The 19,064-nt window shown below is 35.8% G+C and overlaps 1 protein-coding gene across 3 annotated transcripts in view; it reads right to left on the reverse strand.

Annotated features, from left to right (window-relative positions):
- Positions 1-19,064, reverse strand: part of FSTL5 (follistatin like 5) — a 362,482-nt gene that overhangs the window by 46,830 nt on the left and 296,588 nt on the right. For 2 of the 3 annotated variants that reach the window (XM_082314957.1, XM_082314955.1), the window contains exon 12: positions 2,888-2,914. The exons of the other annotated variant lie outside the window; for it this stretch is intronic. In XM_082314957.1, coding sequence (XP_082171083.1) covers positions 2,888-2,914 — 27 coding nt within the window. The remainder of the gene's footprint in view (positions 1-2,887; positions 2,915-19,064) is intronic. 3 annotated transcript variants of the gene reach the window in all.

The following is a 19,064-nucleotide window of genomic DNA, read 5'->3' on the forward strand; positions in this document are numbered from 1 at the left end:
TAGTCCTCCTGAGCTGCCTGCCCCTTCTTCCAAAGGTGGTAGGCTCTCCTTTTTTTCCTGAGTTCCAGCCAAAGCTCTCTGTTCAGCCAGGCCGGTCTTCTCCCCCCGCCAGCTCGTCTTTCGGCACATGGGGACAGCCTGCTCTTGCACCTTTAAGATTTCGTTCTTGAAGAACGTCCAGCGTTCCTGGACTCCTTCGCCCTTCAGGGCTGCTTCCCAAGGGACCCTGTCAATGAGGTTCCTGAACAGGTCAAAGTCTGCCCTCCGAAAGTCCAAGGTGGCAGTTCTGCTGACCCCCTCCTTACTTCTCCAAGAATCACAAACTCTATTTCATGATCGATATGCCCAAGATGGCCTCCAACCGTCACATCATCCATCAATCCTTATATGTTCGCAAACAGCAGGTCCAGCAGGGCACCTTCCCTAGTTGGCTCCCTCACCAGCTGTGTCAGGCAGTTATCTTCCACACACTCCAGGAGCCTCCTAGACTGTTTCCTCTCCACTGTATTGTATTTGAAGCAGGCGTCTGGTAAGTCGAAGTCCCCCACAAGAACAAGGGCTAGAGATTGTAAGACTTCTCCCAGCTGCTTACAGAATATTTTGTCTGCCTCTTCATACTGGTTGGGTGGTCTATATCCCCCCTTCCCAGTTATTACGATCCCTAAACTCTTCCTTTGAGCATGTGTCTACAAATATCTGTATAAATATCTAGTCTATACAAGTATCTAATCACTTAGGCAAGCCACTTCTTCACAACTACAGGAGCTATTCCTCTAAAGACATCTGACGTAATTTTGCAGCCCTCTCCCCACCAAACCAAAACCAACCCAGCACATTTATAATACAGTGCCAGAAGCGACAACAATAAATGCAAATATATTTGCTTCATTTAGACTGAATCTATATTTAAAACTGCCTAACACTGATTTGAAAAAAATTGTGGTGGTTTTGGGGTTTTTTTTTTCATCTAGATTAATATATGGATATATTTATGCGTATGTATGTTTTGTATTATTATTGTAATACAAATTAATGTACCTTCAAAGTCCTTTCAGATTTTCTGACATATACTCTTTTTACACTTACACAAACAAGCAGCTGTGATAAGGCTTTTGTGTACCCCTTATACAAATATGCAGTGCAGGCACTAAAGCCTATTTATGGTTTCACGATCTTAATTGTCCTACTAATCACCCATCCCTCCCTTCCGATCGGTTAATACTTAGATAACAGAAAATAACAGAGTATGCATGGCCCAGAGAAGTTAGTGGTGATGCTTATTGGCATCTTCAGGGTATTGCTTTCTTGTAAATGAATTCTGACATTGCAACCAGTAAAAATATTTGTTGGAAACACAAGGATTGGCCAATAAGAAACGCAGGAGAGATCAAGAAAATGTGCTCTAGAAGATGATATTGTCACTTCACATTCTCAATCTCTACTATAAATTGCTTTCTGTTTAGTTTCACAGTAGCCACAGAGAAATTTGAATGTCTTTACTATAAGCACCCTGGTAAGCTACTATATTTAATTGGTCTTTATTGTCACAGAGTTTAAGTTTCCCTAGGTGCTTTCTAATCACTGACAGCAACAAAGGACTTGACTTGAAAAGACAATCCTCTAAAAAATCATGGGGGTGCCAATTACGTTTTCAGTTTTATTCAAGATAAAACACAACATAAAACGCAAGTGGTACCTTCCCAATAAGCAGTGAGAACACCATACATTTGAAAACTTTGGTGTTAGAATCTTGTTGTGCATCAGTTGAATTGTTAACAGTGGAATTGTATGAAACTCTGAACATGTGATTTGTACTCTGCAAGGCCAACAGAGCAGGAGGATCACAGCTGAGTACCACTAAAATCAGGGAACTGATTGTTTATACCAGCTGAGCAATCAGTAAAACAGGAATATATAATACTATTTCATATTTATAAACACACTGGGATATGCCAAAGGTTACTATGTAATTAGGCAAATGAAATATCAAATTTTTGAAACTTTAAATTAATTTAAAATAAATCTTTAAGAAACATGTAAAAATACCATTTGCAGCATGCATTCATAGCAAAGCCTGATCCACTTACAGTATCATCAATCTTCGAATGGAAATAATTGAAAAATTTCCTATTCCTGAATACATTAATTCCTAAATTGCAACTTTAAATGAAGAACAGCCTACTTAGAGCAATGAAATGAGAGCTCCTGACAACACTTCAATTATGATATTTTTCTGCAATACGCTTTATAAGATTATCTTATATATATTAAAATTAATATCTATCTTTGTCAGTAAAATGTACTTTCCATGCTTTCTATGCTATTGACACTTGATACTGTCTGTATTCATATTTATCCTTCAGTTGGTCACAAACCACAAAGCTCCATCCCCTCCCAACATCTACAAACCCTTCCTGAGTATAAGAAGAAAATGCTTTGTCTCATTAAGCAACGACAGGTACCTCAATTTTAATTAAACTGTTTAAGATTATAATTTTGTCAAATAAGAGTGATTTGTACAGGAAGACCAATCCCAACAACATATAGGCTGATTGGTTAGATGCTTTATCATGTCAGCAAACAAACAAAAGTTAAAGGTCTACATTTTAAATCTGAGCTTCCATTGTAATGGTCTGAAATTTTTTAACAGCTTATTTCCTTCTCTCTCTCCAAATGGAAAAGCAGTTCACAAAGGCATGAGCATTTAAAGGATTATTTTCCACTATTTTTTTTCTTTAAATCAAATCCCTCAAATGTTGCAAGGGGGGAGGCAACTACTGTAACTGTAGAGTATGAACAAAAAAACCCAAAACAAACACACAAAATGAACAATAGATGAGCATTTCATTGTAATATAGAAAATAGAAAAAGCCATCTGTATTAGTACCTTGCTCTCGCCACAATATGTTTGCAACTGCAGCATGTAAGAAAGAGAAAGAACAGAAAACACAAATAAACATGAAATGATATATCAATTCTGAAATAATTATGATGCTTTAACCTCTGATTCACTAAAATACTTCTACAGGTAAACCAATGGAAATAGTGAATTAACAATAAGATTAAATAAAGTTCTCTATGTCACATGACAAAATTGTGATTAGCCATCATAGTTATTTGGGTTAGAGTAAACCCCATCACCCCCTGTCACCCCTCCCCCCCCCCCCGGTTAACTCCATTAGCCTTTATCAATAGTGTGTTTCATAATCGATTACAAAAAGCTCGTGGAGTTGGCATACACATGAATTATGTATATTAATTACAGGTAATGTAATTTTCATAATTTCCTTTAAGCACTGGATTTTGAAGAGATTTATTTCAGGACATCGTTATGAAGAGAAACATGCAAAACCCAAACGCATACGATATTCTTCTGTATTGCTGTAACACAGCCATGCTACCAAAGTTGTCATGCTGTACAATTTTTGTCATTATCTTTGGAAGACCAAGATGGGAACTATAAGATGGCATGGTAACACACTAAGCGTTTAAGTTGTTTTTTCCGTGAAAACCTAAGTTGTATTTGGCCATCTCGTTTACAATTGGACTTTAGACCTTTGAGATCAATGAAAACTAATTATTCTAATATTGCTCTTTCTGCCTGGGGAGAATAAAAAGAAAGCAAATATAATTTTGCAAATTTTAAATATTGAGAGCTCAGCATGCCATGGAATAAATTGTTTAAAACATCATCACTGAAAACCGAAGTGTTTTGTAAAGTAATGATCTTAAGAAATAGAGAAAAATTTAAAGGAAAGGAATACAACACAGAAAACACATATATGACACACATAAACATAAAGAAATTGTGATGTTCATTGAAACACAGTGTTGCAAAAGCTAAATGTGCTTTAAAAAAAAAGTTTGCAAAAAGTAATGGAAGACACATTACTAAAAATGATGGTGGCACACAAAAGTCCCTCAACTGCTGACTGCTCAAGGTTAAGAGTAGAAACAGGAACAACCATCACTCCAGAAAAGTCCCGGATACTATGATTTTCCCCAGCATCTTTTACTTGGCACTGCTGCAGACGGGACCAAGATGGGCTTTTTGCCTCATGCAGTCCAGCATTTCTCTTGTTCTTGTGTTCTGAAAGAATATACAGAGCTCCAAATATGTAGAAGAGTCCTTGGAAAAAGTGTCAATCTACTTTCTGACAAGCTCATGTTTCAGAGGCTTAGGATAACAGAGCTAATGGGCTTTTGCTTTTTCTCTCCCTCTCCTCTACTATTTTTTGTCTCCTGATTTTTCTTTACAAATTCTCTCAACAAAGCTACTTCATTATATAACCTTAGACATAGTATTTAAATTGTGTCACTCAGTTATCCCTTGATAAAATGGAGATGATGGTTACTTTTTACCTTCAGTTTTGAAGTGTACAAATGAGAGATCCCCATATAAGTAGAAAGTAGCAGTAATACTGTTGAAGTGATACTGGATACTAGAATAAAAAAGTTCCCCTTTCCCAACACAGAACATCAGTGCAGCTTTCAGGCATGATCAGTCTGTGTTTTATTATCTTTAAACCAGCTTAATTCTCTGGACTATTATGTGTGCATTATTTTCAAATATCATCCTTGCCTTTCCTTTAATATTTGGACAGTTAGGATTCAATAAACTGCAAAAAGCCAGGATTAATGCAGTGTGCCATCTTGTCACTTACTCAAGCTGAGTAGTAAACCTTTACATCAGGAGGCGGAATTTCTGTTGAACTGCTGCTAAGGTCAAAATTCAGTCAACATGTTTTAAATTTTTTTCTCAATCGTCTGCCTGTATACTTGCTCTTCTGATTTCAGGTTGTTACCTTCAGGAGAGACTAGCTTTGAAGGAAGTCTTGACTACATAGGCTGAGTATGTGTCCTCCAGACATCCAGCTGCTTTGAATGAAATTTCTTGGTGACTAAATTGCTAACACCAGTATGACTCTTAGATTTATATCCAGTACTGACAGCACAAAATGGAATTGGTTTACTGTATATTTCAGTGGCAGACACAGAGTATTTAACATGTCTCTTTTAAATCACGTTTGGCCTCTTATGTTTAAACTATTTGATTATTCTCCTAAACTAGACCTCTGACTATAACTTGCAGTCATGAGATGGAATATTAGTTTGATGTTTTATTGATAGCAATTATTTTTTAAATAAAGACCTAATCAGTAGATCATCAGTACTGCAACTACAGAAGGAATGAACTGAAAAGTTTAAGAGATCTTGAGTTATTTTAGTTTAGACAAGAAGAAAAAGGTGTTGATTTGTATAAAAAGAACATTTAAGAGAGAACTATATCCTTATGGCTTTAGAGTTACAGAAAATATTTTTTTCACTGCAGGATGAAAGCAACTGAAGTCTCCCCAAAGATATTCCATGACCAAAAGAAGAAATTGGGATAATATAGTACTGTCCTTCCCATCAACTAAATATGGCACCTGCTTTGTGAGCACTATGCCATCAAGACTTTCTGTATAAAAGCTGACAACTTCAAAGAGGGTATGCTAAGGTGCTTACGTTTGTTTCCCTTTGTTGAAGTGTTAAATCGGTCATATGTACTTTGACAGACAGAAGGAGGAAAGAAACAGCCCTGGGGTATGCCACAGGTGACTGGCCTCTGGGTAGAACTGGTGGCACTGATCACAACCTTTGGGCCTGGTAGTTCAGCCAGTTTTCAATTCACATCACCATCTGTGCATCTAGCCTGTACTTAATCAGTTTGTCTTTGAGGGTGTCATGGAAGACAGCATCCAAAGCATTTCTAAGGACAAGATAAATAACATCCACTCCTCCCCTCATCCACCCTGCCAGTCACCTGATTGCAGAAGGCTGTCAGGTTGACCAGGCGTTATTTCCTCTTCATAAATCTGTGCTGACTGATCCTAAAGACCTTCTTGTCCTTCATGTTTTTGGGAATGGTTTCCAGGGTTATTTGCTCCGTCTCCTTCCCAGGGATCAAGGTGAGTCTGATGGGCCTATCATGTCTTGGATTCTCCTTCTTACCCTTCTTGAAAAGTGACACTGACTTTCTTCCAGCCTGCAGAAACCTCCCCTGATCACCACGATACTTCAAAGATTATCAAGAGTGACCTTGTAATACCATGGGCCAGCTTGCCCAGCATTTGTGGGTGCATCCTATCCAGGCCCTTTGACCTGTGAATGTCCAGTTTGTTTAAATGGTCTCTACCCTGCTCCTATCCACCACAGGTAAGGCTTCGCTGCCAGAGGAAGACTTCCTTCACAGACTTTCCCACTGGTCTCACATTCCTGGGGACAGTTTTGCCAGTAAAGACTGATGTGAAGATGACCTTCAGTACAACTTGGCCCCTTCCATGCCCTCTGTCACCAGGTCCCCTGCCCCACTCCGCAGCAGGCCCATATTTTCCCTAGTCGTCTTTTTGCTGCTGATGTCTCCATAGAAGCCCATCTTTTGCCCTTTATGTCCCTCACCAGATTCAGCTCCACATGGGTTTTGGAACTTCTAACTTTATCCTGGCATGCCCAGACAGTCTCTCTATATTCAGATGACAGTTCTGTGTTTGTGTATGTCATCTTATATAGTCTTTTTTCTGTAATAAAGCAAATTAATTTCCCCAGGGCGACCTGGAGGGGTTTTTTTTAAAATTAGTTTTCTCTTCACATTGTGAGGAAAGAACCATATAATATATGGCACTTGAGGTCCCGTAAATTTAGCCATAAAGTTCTACTTTTTATCAGTTTTTTTTTTCTAGGGGTGACATAGGAAAGAAAATAAAAAGTAATTACAATTATTCAACTGTGCATAACTGCACAGCATCAAATGAAATGATTTAAGATGCTAAGTACAGAACACATTAATTTGTGTTAATGCAAAATGATATGTATGGTTCTGAGAGCTGCTCAAAACAAAAGGGGTGGGAAGAGTGCTCCAAAAGCCCCACACTTACTAATTTTAAAATTAACAAATCAGTTTGAAGAAAAATGAGACATTATTTAAAGAGTGCAATATAAAATCATAAATAACAGCCATCACCTCACCTAATACAGATCACGAAACCTCACATTTTTTTAATCAGTCCTATAACTTGTATTCAAGAAAGATGTCCAGTCTTGAGATAAAGATTGCAATGCTGGAACAACTACAACATATGTAGATGGAAAGTATGCCAAGGAACATGTTGTTTACCTTCCTTTTTGGTTAAGCAAAAATTAACATCTTCAGCCATATCCTATACTAAATTCTCACACATTTATAAACTTCAAGATGTAAAAATACATAATTATTGATAGATTGCAGTAAAATTTTCTGGTTTTAAAGACAGAATACCACCATCTTCTCTTGTGCTCTATTCCCCTGATTTGTAAAAAGGTGGTTATTCAGACAGCATACAGTTATTAAATAATATCAGGAGATGTACTGGGAGCCTTGCAGAAGACATTGTATTCAAGGAGTTAGTGACCTTGAGCAGGCTATGCCTGCTACACTGGGCCTTCTGCTTAAGGCCTGAGAAGCCTGTACGTTAGCATGGGTAGCTGCCGCAAGGGTGTATGCTGGAATGACTATAATATCTTGCGCTGCACACTGGTGGGTGTTATGACAGAGATAACATTGCAACCTGTCAGAAGATATATGGTTTTGTTACACAAGATAAAAGCCAGCACAGCATGGGAGGGAGAGGGAACCTCTCCATGACAGGATCTGCGCAGCATGCCATGGGAAAATCCATCCAGAGTTCATCTGATGTGTCATAAATGCAGGGTACCCAGCATCTAGAGGGACATGAGTCAATCACTATCTATATCTTTTTATTCCATCTTATTAAAACAGCTATTTTATTACACCATTTGTGGTTGGGCCTTTTATATTGACATCCAAAAAGAAGCCTGCACCATGCCTCTCTCACCTCCCACCCACCTAGCGCAGAACAGTGCATGTTTTCCTGAAAGATTATTTCTTTTTTTTTTTTTTAAAGCACACTTACAGCTCCATAAAAATCACTCTTCATGGTCCTTACATAGCTATTCTATGCTTTTGTGCTCAGACCCAGCCTTTGATTATGAGTAGCTAACATAACATCTGAAAGCCTACTCTTCATCTTTGTTATTCATTTTCTATGTTGGCTGAATGTTAATAGGTTGCACATTTTTCAGTAAATTCTGTCCTTAGTACTTCATGAAATTCTGCAGCAGACTGTAACAGCAGTACAGATTCTTATCCCCTTTGGATAGAAACAACAAGTGCAAAAATCCAGGGTATTTCTGTTACTAAATGAATAAGAGGGTACTACAACGTCACTTTCCAAATAAATTCTGTATCCTACTCCTTCTTATCACATTGGTAATAAATGAGATTACGCTTACTTTTCTGTCTCAACAGCCAATATCAAAGCTTCCAACTATGTCAACTACAGTGTTCCTCCTTCCTACTTTTCTTTTTTCCAAACATTTAAGGCATAACAGCTGGAAGTAAAGTATGGGTGTGTGAATATATATATATATTCAGTGAGTTTGGAGATTAAATGTAGCTCTTCTGCTTCCTTTTGGCAATATAATTAGATGTTCACATTATCAGTAATCAGCACACAATACTATATATATCCAGAGAAAAACAATATCAGGGCAATAAGATTCAGAAAAGAAACTTGTTCTTGAAGTACAATACTTCATTTTTTTCCAGAAACAGTTTTCCCTCTTCTATCACATGCTTCAGTGGTCATTATCCAATAAAATGCTGAATAAGCTTTGAAAATCTATTAACTTTTTTAATTTATTTTTTTTTAAATTATAAACTGTCATTCTTTTGTACCTATTTTATGTATGTGTGGTTAAATAATCTGAAATTTTCCTTTCTTTTCTCCTGGCATTACATGTCATGAAAGCTAAATAAAATGTTTTCATAAAATGTTATTTTGTTGTACTGGCACTCATAAACAAAACAGATATCCATTAAAACCTTAACATCTGAAAAATTTCCTAGCTTGCTGCACTAAGAGAGCAAAGCAGTTTAAAATGGCTTTAAGAAGAGGGAAAAACAGCAGGAAGACATCTTTTCTGCATTATATATTATTCCAATATACAGGGGGGAAAAAAATCTGCTGATATCTTCTGAAATGCAAATAAAGACTATTCATGAACTGTTGTCAGTTCCAGGTTTTGTCTCATCAAAACACAAGCTTTGTGTTTAAAATTCTGTAAATATTTTACTTGAATTTCTATCAGAACGTAACAGCTGATAAATAAAAATCAAGAGTTTCATATCAGCTCATTGTGCCAGACTTCGCACCATCAGATAGGATACCACTGCCCCTTTCCAAGCCTTCAATACCATAAGACCAAGAGGTTACAAGTAGATTTAACAGAAAACAGGACAATGAGGAAGACGCAGTAAGATCATATGGCAAAAATGTGGAACTCAACATTATTTTTCAGAATTGTCCCACCATAATCTGCTGTACTTTTAATTGCGTAAAAAAGTAATCTCAAGATGTTTGAAGGGATGCTGCCTGCTTACTTCACTGATAGCCACCACCATTGGCAACTGTACTGGTTAATCATATACACATTATAAAGAGAACGTTATCCTACTCTTTTTCCTCATATCTCTAATGTATAAACACATGCCCTTACGTTACAGGGTAAATCTATACCGTCACTACTATCTGGTTGCTGAGCCACAGAAACTTTTAATTATTATTTTTATTTTAGAAAGAATAGTGCTGAAAGTGGATATGAGGCTAAGGTGATTTACTTTTTACTCAACTTCCATTATCAAGCAGAATGAAAACGTTTAGGAACATATCTGCTTTTATTCTTATTTTATAAGAAATTCAGGTTTGTTGGTTTTATATACAAATATAAATATATATAAACCTTTATCAGTGAAGCAAACAAACGCTTTTTTTTTTCCCAAAGTTATCTATTCTTTGCTTCAACTAATTTTAAAATAATTATGTCAATACAAATTCTATCAAAATTCCATTCTGTTCTTATGATGTGACATGCACTTTAATTTCATTTCAGGTTAGGTTAATATAATAAACAAATATCTATTTTTATGACTCTTAAACTATTATTTATCAGTTAGAAGTCACAACTGACACTTTACTTTTGCTTAAATATGACCACGTTAGCTTATTGTTCTTTAATTTATTTTCTATAAATCTTTATAATGAATCACGCTGAAGTCCTTTCCCATAGCACATTAACTCAATCCAGTCTACACTAGTAGGAAGAAAAAATGGTTCATGACCTGAATTTCTACCCTATACTTGGAAGTTTGAAATAAAGTCTTTGCCTATGATGCTGTCAACAAGTATAAACTTGTTTAGCTCTGCCATAAAATAAAATGCCAGCATAAATTATCTCTGAGGAAATTAGGTAAATAGGTACCATTCAGCATAAGATGTGACAGAAGATTCTATTAAAGTTGCATAAAGCCTTTCAGGGAGAATTTAGGCCATAAATCACAGTCAAAAGGCTTTTAGTCTCATTCCAAGTTCTAGACAGTGGAGATGCCTGGTTGCTTATGATGGCCATAAACCTGTCAAGTCAGTAGCATTCAGATCACATAATCTCTTGTTAGGTGATAGGACTATGATATTACGTAAAAAAGGCACAGTTAGAAATAGATCTACTTAATGCTTTGGAACAGGTGTATTATTTTTTAAATTTAGCCCCAAGACACAGTGCATGAGGCAGATAATTTTTGTACTGCTTTGTGTGACTAGGTGGAAAAACCTGTAGGAGAAGTTGCTTTTCAATATATGATGATGTCATAGTGGGTGAACTGCGTAACACAAGAGCCTGTGATTGATGACCAAGAATAAAAGCTACTAAATATTAAAATATCATCAAGTACTGTCAAATTGGTCTTGAAAATGCCTTAACAGCATTACTTGATAACTTTCTATCATGATAGTTGTCTCCCCAGAGTGCACATGTATGTCTCAATAAAATTTACAGAAATACTTAAGAAGTGATATTAATCAATGGCAAACTAAACTGCATTTTATAAAATGAAGTTTTGGAAAATATTAAGAGAAATGAAAATATTATTAAAAAACCAGAAAATAAAATAAACAACAACAAACCCACAAAACTGTTTAGCTTTAAAGGGAATAGCATGTTTTCATGATCTATGACTCTACTTTGATAGAATTATGCTAAGTTGAAACTGAGAGGAAACCAAAGCAGAACTGATGTACCTGTCAAAGTCATCGAGAAAGAAAAAAAAAAAAAAAAAAAAAAAAAAAGGATTTTTTGAAGTTATTTTAATTCAAAATATTTTACTACTAGTCAAGATAAGAATTTTAAGTATCTGAAAATCACCCCTGAAAGCATTCCCTTGTCTTTGATGATCACTCTTTTTTATTTTCCTGTTTTCTGTACCATCAAATTTGCTTCTTTACATCTGTAGATTACACTGATATACTCTACTCCATTATTTCAATTAAATATTCTCACACTAGTATAATTTTTCCTTCCTACTTTTTTTAAGCTCACAGAATGGTTTATTTATACTCTTTAGCTATGCATTATATTCCATAATCAGCTAATGTTGCTTGACTAAAAATTGAAATTTGGACCAATCCCATTGATCCTAATACTACCTGAATGTAACTTAAAAAAAAAAAAAAAAAAATCACGGCTGGAAATTGCCATTTCTTCCTTCTCTACTTGTGATTATTATTGTACTTTGTATCAACAAGAAAGGCAGTAACACCTTGCCCACTTCACCTTTCTCATAAATATATTGTCAAGATACACTGTCAAATTATCTTTGTTCTATGTTTAAATTCTTCAGCTTCCACACAGCATTTCAACAAGTGCAAGCTGATGACCTTGGTTTGCCTTACGGCTTCTAGGAGTTGGGTTGATCCAAGTCTATCTTTGTGACTATCAAAGGTAGTCATCAACACAAATCTGCAGTGGAGCTGTCAATTTGTGTGCTCATGCTTTGAATGCTGCTAAATCCAAGAGTACAAAGGAGAAAGCTATCAGTTAAAAGATTTGAGAGTTCCTTAAAATGCATCTGCAGGTACTGCAAGCTAAAGAATGAAAAGCCACCTTTATCAGTTACTGCAGAGATACTGGAGTGCTAGAATAAAGATCCTGTTTACAAAAAGAGAGAAACAGCAGACTTCAAGAAAAGAAGTAGCCTTGGTTACAATGAATATTCCATTTTTGTGCTAACAGAAGAAGTTCCAGCAGCTTGATATTGCTTTACACCAATGCAGCAGCAAAGGCCCCGGAAATCAGCGCAAATGGCTGCTAAAGGTAGAAGAAAAGCATCGTGATACCAGAGCTACTCAAGGTTTAATTTGTACTGATATGAACCAGATTTTTTTTTTTTTTTAATGTTCCATTGACAATATTCTTCTATAAATATTTTTGTCCTGTATTTGCACAGAAGCAGGATAATAATTGAAAACAGAAGGCTGATTAAATAAATACCTTACAAAGGAACAAAAAAGAGGGCAAACAATGCGTAGTCAAGACAAACATTTAAAATAACCAGGTCCAAACGAAGTACATAAAAACACTTGCTAAAAGTTGTTTTGGATGTTTGGTCTGGTGCTATTAGTTTTGAATAAATTTCAGAATATATCATAAAGTTCAAGAGGAGTACCACTAGATATGCCTCTAGCAGCTCCCTTACTCCCTGAAACTTAATAACTCAGGTAGCTGTAGGCTAGTTAGACTGGGGTATATGTCCCAGACAAAAGAATAGACAACACTTACACAGAATTCAATTCAGTAAGAAATCAAAGGATGAGAATATAATTATAGGTCAGCTAATATGTTCCAATGGAAACCAGGTCTTTTCAAACAAACCTGATTATATTCTTTGATGCAATTAGAAGTTTGATAATGGAAAAATTCATATAGATGTAACCCAGAATTTTGCTAAACATCTAATTTGATACCACAGAATATCCTGATTAAATATTAGAGTTATACAACAGTAGTAAAGTACATGTTAATTGAATTAAAAACTGCCAAACTGATTCATCTGAAAAAGTAGTTTTCATTGCTAAATTATTAGTAAAAGGTGAAGAAGACAGTGCTGGAATGTGTCCAGAGCAACAGGTAGTAAGTATTGTCTTAACCATTTTCATCAGTGATCTGTGAACAAACATAAAATAATTTCCCAAGAAGCCTGCGAATTACCTGTTACGATAAATAACAGAACTTCAAAAAGTTGTTCGCATTACATTGTCAAGTGCATCTCTAAAATAAATTACATTTTGATACAGCCAAATGCAAATTTAGGCATCTAAGGAAAAGTAATGCAGGCTATGTCTACATTGGGGGGCTGAGACAGATGGGAAGGAGCAGGATTTGGAAAGTGAGGACTGATAGGATATAGGGCCTGTGGTAGATAAACATATATACATAAACTTCCACTGCCGATACTAGTGGAAAAAAGTGACAAGGGATCAGTGAATGCAGAAGCAAAACGTTACCAAATATGTATTTCTCTCTGCAGAACGTTAAAGAAACAAATAATACATTTGCTTCTGCAAAGAGCAGTTCTCATTTTTTTAAGAAAACCGTACCAAAACCAATTACAATCCTCAAGGCAAAAAGACCGTCTGAGTCCTACGGTAACCATCTTATTATGAGAAACTTTTATTTAGTGTGTGTGAGAGATAGCAATCAATATTTAATGATATATTCATAGGGCAAGAATTCTTAAGAGCTCAATTTACGGGGAAAAAAAAAAAGAATCGAAGGAGGAAACTGAAGGAAAAACTGACTTCAAAATGGAAACTAAGCATTATTCTATATTAGTGAAACTCATTTATTAGTAAAGAAAAATACCAAGAGAAATGAGGGATTCTGTGACTCTTTATGTCTCTCAGGTGGATGCATTTCTGGGAGGATGCACTTCAGGCAAACAGAGCATTAGATCTATATTCAGGCAGAAAAGGATGCAATTTAATGTCTTGTGAAATGGAGAAGATAGATTAGAGTTAGATGAAATAGTACCATTATGCTTAAATCTATGAACCCATGAAATACCTGTTCTGAAAAATCAAACTACATTGGAATGAAACTAAAATCAGATTTTAAGCTGTTATTTGTATCACAAATGTGATTCTGCCAGAGTAATCCTGGCCAGAGGATTCCTTCCAACATAGCCAACTTCTCTCAGGTATTACTAGAGGAGCATGACAGTAGGGGAGACTCTGCTGTCTGCAATGAGATTTAGGCCAGGTCATTAATCCCCAGAATGCTTTTACCAGTCACCGCAGGGGTTATCCAGCTATCACCCAGCTATCTCATTCTTGATGGCTTTGTACTGAAAACTTGAGGGAAAAATGGAATTCACAGCACAAAAAGAGCTTCCAGTCTCTAGAGAATTAAAACAGCCCAATTCTTGCATTCAGAATATTTTAGATGCTACTGTTGTAGGAGTAGGATGTAGAGATCGATTCACTGTACATGCTGCATGGGTCTTGTTGACTATCAAAGTCATGATGCTTTAAAATGAATGTTTTGAAAAGGTACATAAGGAGCCAATAATGAAGGCACAAGAAATACAGAGGTAATTAGAATTTTTGTTTTCTTTATGATCCTAAGATGCTAATTAATACAGAAAAGATTAATATCTAGCGGGAAAAAGAAAAAAATTGTTTTACATTTGTATAAAATGTCATAATGATTATAAATAGTTTCCAGTCACAGTACAGCATTTTCATGAAACATTTACTTTCAGCTTAAGGCCAAATTTTCTCAGATTAAAATATAGTTTTTCCAACAGTGATTACAAAATCTAAAAATTCTCAGGCAAGGGCTCTGCTGGGAAGAAGAAGGGAGAACAAAGACCTCATTATAAAATGTATGCACACCGGGAAGAAAACTAACGAGAGAACTGGGCTTGTTCAGCCTGGAGAGAAGGTGGCTGTGGGGGCACCTAGTAGCAACCTTCCAACACCTACACAGAGGTTCTCAAGAAGATAAGAGTCAGGTTCTTCACAACTGGCTCTGCAGCAATTGGTATTGTTGGGAAACACAGACAGGCTTTCACACACACAAGCCCTTCTTCAGGTCTGATATGGAAGCAGCATACTTCAAAGCCTGAAGAAGAATTACTGAGAGTTTAATTAGTAAAACTGCATTTAGACACTTAGATCAGGGAAACCAACTACTTTCTGTCAGAGATAGTCAAAATAACACAGGAACAACTAGACAAGCTATCAAAATTATCTCACACTGTTTCTACCTACAAACCTCCTTTTGACTAATTTTTTTCATGTTTGCAGATTTTCCTTTAATATACATTCATACTCCAATATGCTGTCTTACTTAAAAAGGCAAGTTAAATAAAATGTTCCACTTACTAGAACAACAGAAAGTTCAGTCTTAGATATCTCTCTTATTTGTTTTAATGGGTACTAGAAGTAGTGTCATTCTCCTCATGGATTAAAAAGGAGCAGCAGTACAAGATGTACACTGTTGCTGTGTGATCACAGAAATGTAATGACAAGACCTTAAAGTGACTAGATACTCCTGGATGCAACTCCACATTTTATAGAGGATTATTATGTAGCTTTTAAGAGATCATTTTGCCCTTGTGCTCCTATCCCTTTTTCCTCCCATTCTTTCTCCTTCAGTGTTTTAAGTATTCTCACTAACCTGCCCTCTTTCACCTGCTGCTGCCCATGTCCTCCCTTTCATCCTCACGTTATTGGCCTCTTCCATTGTCCCTCTCCCCAGGTCTCTTTCACTTCTTCAGTTTACTGAGTCTTATTCTTCCTTACCTACCTTTCCTTGGATGCTATTTGGAGGACCACTCGAGGAGCCAAGAAGAGCCAAGAGCACAAGAAGAAAGTTATCCTCACTTTCACATCCATAAAAGCTCATGGAGCAAAGAAAAAGATTGAGAATCTACTCTGTTCTGGTAGTCCTAAAGCTTGGGCCTACTGAGTGCGAATGGCATCTTCAGAACTCTACCAAACTCCTAAGAAGTGTCCACCCACTATATAAATTACCAATTGCTTGGAGATTTTTACTCTGTCAAACACCAGAGAAATCATTATTTTTGTTGCAGTATGTTCTAGTGATAATCTCACTGCACAAACCACCAGTATCAAGTTCCAGACTGTGATGTAAAAAGCTTTCAGTGAAATGACTATAGCATTTTTAACATGAGTAAAATCATGTTTTCTTCATGTCTGTTTCAGGAGTGGCCACAGTATATTAGCAGAAACATTAAAAATTAAAAGCAACAAAAAGAGCTCTTGAGACAGAGAGCAATAATGGTATGCTGCAATCTAAATGGATGACATCAGAGGAATTAAACAGGATCTGATGATACACAGCGCCAGACATTTATCACCAATACTCATAACGGATGTTTATATAGGTAATATAAACTAAAAATTTCCATTACAGCTTCACAAATCTAGCAAAAAGTGCACGTGTTTGGATACAGATGTTAAGTATATAAAATTTCAGTGACAGAATGAGTTAACTGGTAAAAAGTAATGCTGAAGTTAAGGTATTTCTGAAACTGGAAACTTAAAAATAAACAATGCCCTGGCACCCCAAAGTCATAATCTGCATTATATATTTTTATTTTTGCTATTACTATCACACTTCCCACAATTCAGTATAGGTTTGCCATTCACTCTATTTCTTTTCTGTTTATAATACAGACACATGCATTAGCTGCCTCTGTAACCAATGCTGTGAATTTTGAAAACCTAGCAATCTAATAACATTTTTAGGCACACAGGTGAAGGAAAGCTTCGTTTATTATTTAACAATCTATTTATCCACAATAGCACTGGTTTTAATTTAGGCAGAGGTGCCAGAAAATATCTGATTTTCTCTTAGGAGCTGTTTACACTACCTATTCCCAAAGGAATGAGCTAGCTATGCCCTTTCTGCTATATATATTAACTTTTTCTCAAAGCACTGTACTGAGTTTTCCACATAACAAATTTGGGATGTGGTGAAAATGAGATTCCACAAATAACTACCAAAAATTTACCTTATTATGCAAAGTAGCATTAAAACCCAAAAGCTTTCATATACACATAAACAATGAGTCAGATAAGTACAAAAGTGAACATTTCCTTTTACTATTAAACTTTCTAGGAAATAAAATACATACACTGGTAAAAATGGAACCATGTTCCGTACTCATTATGTGGCTTATAAAATTACTGTCATGCTCAGCGCAGTGCAATTGTAGTTTACATTTCAGAGCTCCACTGTAAAAGTTCTTACTACCACCTCAATAGCCAATCAACTCAATGTTCTGAAATGCTTTTATTTTGCTATGATTTTTACCTTATGTAAAAGTAGACAAGCCCAGATAACTGACAAGCTAGTGAGAATCTGTTCCACTTTTGTTCAAAGCAATATCCTAAGATTTCCGGGAGGGAGTACTCCAATAAGAAAAAAAAAAAAAAAAAAAAAATTAAAAAAATAAACGTCTGCTTTATCCTCTTAAAGGAGGGTAAAAGCAAAATTGTTTATAAGAATGTCATCTACGACAGGTATACTTTATATCAGATCATATGAAATCACATTTACATCGCCAGAGACTATCTTTAGAATGTAACCTGTGACCTAATCAGTAGGCTTTAAATTAAACTAGTAGTAGTAGCATTGTGTTTAAAATGTGTGGGTGGGGGAACAAAAGCTCACAATCCTATCCAGGAGGTTTTAGCTATGTCATTTTCTTCCCTAATAATCCCTAATTTGCTGCATGAATCAGTGTTCTGGGAGAAATATAAAAGCAAGCAGAGTTAATAATAAAGCCCTTCTACTCTTAATTTCAGTTTTCTAATTCTAGCAATTCCTCCCTGTAAAGGGACTTTTTTTTTTTTTAAACAGAAGCATTTTTTTAAACTGTATCTATCAAAATTTGTACCTGTGAAGGCAGTTTATTCATGTAGTTGTGATAACGGTATTGATAGTAATTGCTTTTTTAATTAGTATGTACCTTAGTATTCTTGCATGTACAGAAATGGGTTTCTGAGCCAAAGTAAGTAAATCAGAGTACTACAGTAAGCATCTTATGTTAATATCTGTTGCACCTATATTTGAATGATAAAATTATGCAGCTATGGACTATATGTCTATTTACACATCCACCAATTTTGAGGAAACCATGTTCAGACACCAAGGAACACAATGGTAAAATGCCTCGTTTCAACATCAAATGTAGAACTTACAGAGTAAATGACTTTTATAGGAAGGAAGGAGACTCTGTCTTTTGGACGAATTGTCTTAGAAATAATTGGGTTTATATTCTGTCTTCCTTCATTTACGACTTTCATGACACCAATGGTCATTATAACAACTTGCTAGTAGATTTTAAAGCATTTGTTGCAAGCAGTGTTCATTGCACAGCATGTGATTTTACAAATCCTGTAAAGTTAGCTGACCTAAAATTATTGCATCACATTGCAATTCCTGAAAACAATATTTTGCATAGGTGTGGCTATTCCTGCATAATCACTGCAGATCAGGTCTTCAGAGGATACAACAATTAGGTAACTAAAACACTTGGAAACTGGACAGTTGGATTACAAATGTTTTGTTGTTAAGGCCAAACAAGTTTTAACCAAGCAAAAACAAATTCTAGTTTGTCAGAGTTTTTCTAATTTGGCAACATTCACAACATTTTTCACAGACTGCAAAAGGCAAATGGAGGTGACCGAGCTACTTCATATCACCAGATTATTAGAAATTCAGCATGATCAAACAAGTTATTTATCCTCAGCTGCCTTCTCAGAAATGTCTGAGCAGTCATTTTCATGACACTTAAAAAAAAAAACATGTTAAGACTTTTGAAATGACAGTTATAATTAGTGTTCCTGAAAGCAGCTAAGCAAAGATATTAACATTTGGATTGTAAAATTTTCCTGCATGGAAGATTTCCTCTGAAACGTTTAAAGCTTAATAAACCTCCATGTAACTGAAGTCAGTGCCTTGTGACGGGAAGTGTCAGGCAGACTTGCAGTGCTCCTAATTCTGCCCCTAGTATTTTAGGTCAAGTACTTGTCACTGTTGAATAAGCTTCTAGATAAAGAGGAATGCCTTAAGTTAATGCAATCAGACTCACTAGTAAA

Source organism: Platalea leucorodia (genome assembly GCF_965183815.1).
Source record: "Platalea leucorodia genome assembly, chromosome: 6".
In the NCBI taxonomy this organism is placed as follows: Eukaryota; Metazoa; Chordata; class Aves; order Pelecaniformes; family Threskiornithidae; genus Platalea; species Platalea leucorodia.